At 36.3% G+C, this 8,240-nt stretch overlaps 1 protein-coding gene across 1 annotated transcript in view; it reads right to left on the reverse strand.

The window, feature by feature from the left end:
* Positions 1-2,240, reverse strand: part of LOC112142720 (spermatogenesis-associated protein 22) — a 5,296-nt gene extending 3,056 nt beyond the window's left edge. Inside the window, exons 1-2 of the mRNA XM_024266260.2 lie at positions 2,092-2,240; positions 1,774-1,828 (exon numbers count right to left, since the gene is read on the reverse strand). Of these exons, the coding sequence (XP_024122028.1) occupies positions 1,774-1,813 (40 nt within the window). The 5' untranslated portion in view covers positions 1,814-1,828; positions 2,092-2,240. The remainder of the gene's footprint in view (positions 1-1,773; positions 1,829-2,091) is intronic.
* Between the last annotated feature and the right edge of the window lie 6,000 nt (positions 2,241-8,240).

Below are 8,240 nucleotides of genomic sequence, written 5' to 3' on the forward strand. Positions count from 1 at the left end.
AAATCTTGTAAATTTACGATATTTTAAGCAGTAAATTTACAAAAAAAATAAGTCGTAAATTTACAAGATTAAAGTTGAAGTGAACAAACAGTCCAGCACCAGAGCAGCCTGACTAAACTCAATTTGGACAAACTGTTTTGGATTTGAACAGGTAAGCGGAATGTTTATAACGTCACAAATGTTTGGAAGCTCCTTTGTTTGATTATTAATGTTTTAAATATTGACAGGTTGCTTGCAGGATCTCCCGTTGATGAAACCATCGATATATGATGTTTCCACCTGAACAGGCCCAGTTTCCGGCATTTTCTTATGCTAATTTAACCGACTATTTTCATTCCTCTTTGTTGTTTTGTGTTGAAGCAGGACGTTTCATTTGGAGGAGGGGACATTTCTAACACTTTTCATTCCCCTTAGGTGTTTCTTTGTGCATAGGACAGTTACATGACGTAAGGTGACACATGGATTTCTGGGTAAGTACCGGTAAATGATAAGGGCAGAATACAGTGATGGTTCTGTAAATGTCTCTGAGCTCCTTCTTTTGTGTATGAAACTCTGCATTACTGACACTGAATCGCGGAAACCTGGTTACACTTATAATAATCGGATTTTGTGTCACCAAAAGGTTCAGAATTTATTTGTTTTTGAAACCAATCTGGAAAAAGTCTTTGATCTTCGAGTACGACACCAATAAACAGAAGTCTGGTGCCTTTTCTCGTAAATGTATGACTTTTTCTCGTCACTTTAAAACACGTAATTTTACAAGAAAAAAGTAATAAATTTAGCCTATGATCTTTAAAATCATAATTATATGACTTTATTCTTGTAAATTAACAGGTAGAACTTTTTCTTGTAAATTAACGAAAGTCTTAATTGGAAAAAAATCTTTCTGTTTGTAAACTGGGCCCAATCCTCCGTCTTAAGAGACCAGCTTCAATAAATTTTGCGTTTTTGCTGTTTTTGACATGTTCTTGTATCATTTTCTCATGATGGAGGACATATATCAAGAAAATTAAGATAAAAATTGCATTTTTAGTATTGTTTTAATTCAGTTTGTTGTACATGCGGAGCAGACAAAAAAATGCAGTTGAAAAAAGAATCCATTTGCGACGCAGAAAATATGCTGGATGGGCCAAAAGCTTCCTGCTCTGCCCCATTTGGATGCATCCACTTATAGACAACAAGATTCGTGTTCATTTTCCTCCTCTGAGCTGGTATCTGACTCAGAACTGTACAGCAGGATAGATACAATATTGCTCGCCATTTTTGTTGCACCGGTAATGTTAGGTTGGGGATGTGAGGGGAGAGTGTAAACAAAGAGCTCTCAGTAAAGGGGAGGGTTCAATGGTCCCGCCCACAACTCAGATGTGAATTTCTAATGAACTCCTGCCGCTCTGCTTAAAATATGTTCCAGAAACCGACACGTCTTTTCATTTTGGCAAAGAAAAGCATAATCGTAATTAAAAGAGCAGTGGGAACGCCTTACACTAGATCAAAATATGATCAGATGGGACTTTTAGGCTGTTAGATTCCACTATAACTTGAAAATGCCACTGCGTCTGTACCCACTCTAATCATTTTTGGGGTTTCTATGTCACAACTATGATCTTTTTTAAACTTGCACACTACAGTGAAGTGATGGTCAGGAAAAAATACCAAACCCTGCAAATATGGGACACAGCATTCTGTATTTAAATTCTGAAGATACCAGAGTTATTCATAAAAAAAAAACATGGATTTTAGTAAGACTACGGTAGTTCAGTCGTCTGTTTTTACCTGCTGTAGGTCTGGGAGGCTGGTTTTCTTGTCTCCTCATCCTGCTGACAAACACCTGTTAATGTAAATGAAGACAGTGGGGAGTTTTAGTTCGTTTAGCAGAGGCCTAAATATGTTAATAAATGTAGAATAAATAAATAAATACATAAAATGTATTTGTTGTTTATGATAGCTAGTTTACCCAGTCGGCTAATTTGTTACCCTAGCTTAAACATCACACCGCGCTAATAATACTAACATTTAAAAATAGAAACACTAAATAACTTTATTTTTTAAAAACTTTTCGGAAAGAATTCCAAGTAAATAAAAAATACTAACCAATAAAAAAAATAAAAAATCAAGTTAGCGCGAGAAAACTCAAAGCTTAACGGTTCGGAAGGACGGACGGGGCAGGCCCTGCTTGAGCCAGAACGTCATACAGTGATTGGTTCCCCCGACGAGAATTGTACCCTTCACGCGGGAGCGCGCAGACGATATTTCTGTTTGCTGCTCATGTGTTTCTTTTCTTACCTTCTGCTCTTTGAGACAATCTGCTTCTGTTGTTTTTAACTCCTTTCTTCGGAAGTTGGTTTTTAGGAGTAATAAAAGTAAAGAATTTAGAAAGTTATGATTTCTATTTTCTGCTCTCAGAAAATTATCTCAATTGTGTGATGTTCCTTTTTGAAGACAAGTATAACAATAGTAAGTACTGTGCTATAGACCCACTCCAATGTAAAGTGGGTGTTTTTAACAAGTTTTTGTGGCATTTTTCTCATGATGGAGGACATTTATCAAAGAATTTAAGATTAAAATTGCATTTCTGAGTATTTCTTTACTCAAATTGTGATGGATCAGGAGCAGATAAAAAAAATCTCTCTTGTGATGTGGTGCAATCTGCTCCATTCAAAATATAATATATATATATCCATGGGCGTCTCTGCTTTCCTCATCTGAGCTGACATCTAGCTCAAAACTGTTCAGATAGATAGCTTCAAAATTGCTCGCCATTTTTGTTGCATCACTAATGTTAGCTTGGGACTGTAAGGGGCTGTAAGCCATAGCGGGAGAGAGTGTAAACAAAGGGATGATGAGGATATTGTGGGGATATTTCTTATCTTTATTTATATTGTTTATGCTACGTATATTTAACAGTTTTTACATACATTTTAGGTGATTCAACTGATGAAGCAAACTCTGAAGAAACAACTGCCTTATTATGACTTTTGAAGGAGATGTTTAGTCTAGGTCAGGGGTCTGCAACACTCCGAGACACTCCTTCATTGTGGTTCTCTGGTTCAAGAATAAAAGCACAACCAGAATTAAGTTACATTTTGAATTTTTGAAAAATTCAAGAATTTTAAATGTGTCTTATGGTTCAAAAATACAGTAAAAGTCCATTGATTACCTCTGATTTAATTTTGATTTGTTAGAATTACCAATTTCTGACTAAGATGAACTACAAATAGTAAAATAAACTTTTATAAATCACTGTTTAATCAAGTTATACTACATTTGCTGCATTGAGATGACCTAATGTGACACAGGGTGGCCTTTATTTTGAAAGGGAGCCATGAAAAGAAATGTTGACAGAAGTAGTATTTAGTAATAGTATCTTCTCTCCATGTGTGTGTTTTATTTATGCCAAAAAAAAACAATATATACATACAACAATATATACATATTGCATGCATGCTGCTTGACACCTGGAGCTCAATACAGCTTTGATCCAACTTTTAATAACTATTTATTAACTTTATATTAAATAGATTTTTCTAAACATGTTTTTTGTATCTTACTATGACTCATCAACTAACTCATGGAGGTGAGCAGAGGGCTACCTCCAGAATACAAATAGTTTTACCCGCAACTAAAAAAAAAGTAAATTTCTGATGAAATTCTCCCTAAAAAATTAATAAACGTTTTAGTTTAAGCCATTTTTACAAATAAAAATTCTTTATGAAATTCCTTTAATGATATTTATAGGCAGTTTATTTTTATATAGAATAGAGTACACTAGAATGCTTTTCTGCAGTTCTATTTTATAGAAGTTTGGAATGAATTTGTTAACTTGAAAAATGGTTGGTTGCCACAGTGAACACAGATTATTTTGATTTAAGGAAATAACTTTTAAAACAACATCAGTTTGTTCCGATGAAGACGGTACAAAACCAACTCGGGGGAATTATTTTCTCAAGTGTTTGAAAACTTTCTTAAAGAAGCAATTCTACTCTGCAAGGTAAGTTTGGAGCTTGTTTCCTTTTGTCAATTTTTATTTTTTATGAACACGTTCGTTTCTTGAGTTAGTTTCTCTAATAATTTTACAAAACAGCCTGCACATTAGCTAATAAGTTCGACAGATTTTGTGTTTATGTTTTTAACTAAACCCTTTGAAAAGGCCTTGGCTGTACAGTAAATGTAAAGTTTTCTTATTGAGTAAAAACAGGTGGTAAAAGTGAGAAATCTTTGTTAATTCTATTCTTTTCTTCTCGTTCACACGACAGTCAGATGTGTGACTCTCCGTCTCACACCGTGGACCACGACCGCTGCCGGAGGAGGAGGCAGAGAGTATGTACTGTTGATAAAAGGAAGAAATGATGCTAAATGTTGTTAATGAAGTCCCAGAATCTCCATGTTACTGATCTGAGACTGAGAGCATGTTATGGTTAGGTTTTGTCAGTTTGATCAGCTCAGTTTTAATGCAGATTCAAAAAGGTCCATGACTATTGTCTCATTTCATAGCTCCAGTTGTGTTTCTGTGTCTTGAATGAGTTCTGATGTGTGACCTCTAGTTGAATGTTCTGCTGACAGATGACCCTGCAGCAGTTTGTTTCTCTGTAGCGTGCGGCTCCCACAGTAATCAGAGAGTTTGGGGAGTTTTCTTCCAAAAATGAAAACGAAGGGTCATGAAATGAGAACGCCAGACGGAGGAGTCCCACATTTCTGTCGTCTGTCTTGGTGTTTCTTGGTTGATGGCAGTTGAGAGTCAAAGACTGTCATCAAGCTGATTCGTTTTTTAATCATCTTATCCAAGAATTGAATCATTTGTCTCAAATAATCTGTTTATTTAGACGAGATGCCCAAACCCTCTGATGCTCCAGATCTCTGTGGTGTTTCTCTAAGGAGAGATCTTTGGCTATTTGTTCGTCTGTGTTTCAGAGACGGCGGGAGCAGCAAGGCAGCAACTCTGGAGGTTCTGAGGAGCGTCCAGCTGAACGGCCGCGTCCAGACACCGCTGCTCCTAAACCTGATGTGGGTTTTGCCGTGTTTTTTTTTTTTATTTAAAAAGAAAATACAACATTGTGTCACACATGCCTCCACCCTGCTGCAGGTGTGGTAAAGGTGAAGATGCAGGTGAATGACTCTCTGACTCCTCCTTCTCCGTCTGTCACAGCTCCCGCCTCCGGTCCTCCAGCAGCCTGTGGACCGCGCTCAGCCCATCCTGCCAGAACCCCCAGGTTTGTCTGACTCTCTTGATAAATTTCTGGATGAGTGTATTCTGGCATGGATTGACGATTATGTGACTGGACTGAAAGTCTTTCCATCAGACTGGGAGATGTAACATAGGATCAATAACACACCTACCCACACATGTAACACTTTATTACAATTTATTGTTATATTATATGATATTATATTATATGATATTATATTATATGATATTATATGATATGATATTATATGATATGATATGATATTATATTATATTATATTATATTATATTATATTATATTATATTATATTATACTATATTATATTATATTACATTACATTACATTACATTACATTACATTACATTATATTATATTATATTATATTATATTATATTATATTATATTATATTATATTATATTATATTATATTATATCATATCATATTATATTATATTATATTATATTATATTATATTATATTATATTATATTATATTATATTATATTATATTATAAAAATATTCGGTAAGTTTCTTTTTCTTCATCTTTTATCATACTTACGCAAAAAACAACAACAACAAAAAATCCTTTTCAAACCAAAAAGCATCAACTTTTGAATTGTATAATTTCTGATTATTTTTTAAAATCATTCTTTTAATGGAAAATGTTCTTCTTTAGTTGTTTCTGGTTTTCAAAGGTTGAACGATTGTCTCACAGTTTGAGATTTGATTCGGCTCTGAAATCATGAATTTTCATTTTCATATTCTGTACGGGTGACCTTACTACTTTTTCTGTGAAGTTTTACTGTTTAAGTTTTATATGAAAATGCGTCTTTGATTGTTTCCTTTTAGGTTTTGAGTTTCAAATGACTAACTTGTTTAAATGTTTTTTTTGTTTGTTTTTTTCTGTCCATGAATCGTGTTTGGGACAAGCCTTCCAACCTACTGTAAGTATGAACACTGTTCCTTCATTCTTTTCTCTATAACAGTTCAATTTTATTTTGAAATGTTTTTCCACTCTTATTGTGGTATTTATCATTGAAGTCATTTTTTATTATTTTTTAATCGTCAGTGTTGGTGAAGAAGATGTGCGGTTAAAGAAAAGCTGCAGAAACGACTCCATCTTTTAAATATTTGGTAAGAATGGAAGCTTTTACTTTGAAACTCTCACTGACTTTTACTGCACAGAAAAAAAATCTATGTTTCTATTAAATGGGAGTTTTATAGGCAAATATCAACCAGAGGATTCAAGGAGTTCCAAAAGGATTAATTATTCAGACCCTGGATTCATGGTGAGATCCTCCTCTGAATTTCTGCTTGATGACTGTAACACATTTAAAGAATTAGAGATGACTTCTCATTCTCTAACTTTCCATTTCCACAGGTCTGAGCCTCCAGCAGCACAGAGTAGATCAGGTGAAGTCTTCTTGTGTCCAGTCCTCCTCAGCAGCACCAACACCGTAGTAAGCAACCATCAAGCTGGAAAACGTTCAGTAAATAGATCAAACCATTGAAAACATGTTTATGTTTCCTGGTAGGAGATGCTGATATGGTGAAGAAGTCGTGGTGGGAGAGAAGCTGTGAACTTTGATAAGATGAGGAGAGAAGAAGCTGTGATGTTTGGAACCAATACGAAGGACCAGAAAGCAGCTAGAAAACCGAACATGGAAGGACCGCCTCACAATTATGGACCGCCTCAGACCGGATGGACCGTCTCAGACCGGATGGACCGCTTCAGACCGGATGGACCGCCTCAGACCGGATGGACCGCTTCAGACCGGATGGACCGCCTCAGACCAGATGGACCGCCTCAGACCGGATGGACCGCTTCAGACCGGATGGACCGCCTCAGACCGGATGGACCGCTTCAGACCGGATGGACCGCCTCAGACCGGATGGACCGCTTCAGACCGGATGGACCGCCTCAGACCAGATGGACCGCCTCAGACCGGATGGACCGCTTCAGACCGGCTGGACCGCCTCAGACTGGATGGACCGCCTCATACTTTTACAAGTAAGAACCAACATTTTAATTTCTGACATGACACAAAGACTCAGTTCTCTGTCTTTATAGCAAATAGAAATAAAAACAAATGATGTTCATGTTTTCCAGGAGGCTAAAGATCTGCATCCGTCTCTCAACCCGTCTGCATCACCTGTTGGAGTTCCTCAAACCCACCACTGGGGGCGGATTTTCAATCTGCCTCAGTCAGAAGTTCCTTCACCTTCAGAGAACACGGACTGTAGACTTCCTGTTCAATCCCCACAGCTTCTCCTCACACCACGACCAAGATGCTGACCGAGAACAGAGCCAACACAGCTCCCTGATGTCACTCCGCCAGCGCCTCAGAGCCGCTCCACTTCACGTCAACACCAGGAGCAGGAGGCCAACATTTTTCTATCAACAACTCAGTAAAACACCTGATGGTTCAGAGGAACCAGAACACTGATGATCAGCTACTTTTATGTTGGTGTTAAATGAGCTTTATTGGACTTTAAAATGAGTCTCTAAAAATCTGCAAAATAAGTTGGGTTTTTTTTGTAAATGTTTGTGTTGGGTTTACATCAGAACAGTGCCAATTCTCTGAACCCCTCAATAAAAGTTCCAATACCTTGAAACATGAGATTTTTGTCCAAAATATGAAGCCTCAAAGCACATATGAAGCATATTTAATCAAAAGTAAGGTAAATAACTATCTGCTGAGCAAGTTTAAAAAGCTTTACAAGTTTTTTGGCTAGAAGGATTTTCAAATTCAAGCAATGTCTACGTTCTTTTTCCATGAACTTGCATGCATTTATTGTGAAACATAAATTACAGATTAATATCTTATGTCAAGCAAATAGATCAATTCAAAAGTCCTTCATTATTGCATACATACATCATTAACTTTGTAAGTTCCTTTTGGTGCCACAAATTATTGTTATGTATCCCCCTTTTCCTGTAATTTATTTGTTCCTTATTTGTTTATTAGTTGTTTTTTTTTTCTAGATAAGGCATTTGTTGTCTTCCTGTTCCTCGGTGAAATACTACTCTATTCTGTTACTGTAAATTATCTATTA

The sequence above is a fragment of the Oryzias melastigma genome, linkage group LG14 (genome assembly GCF_002922805.2).
Source record: "Oryzias melastigma strain HK-1 linkage group LG14, ASM292280v2, whole genome shotgun sequence".
NCBI lineage: Eukaryota > Metazoa > Chordata > Actinopteri > Beloniformes > Adrianichthyidae > Oryzias > Oryzias melastigma.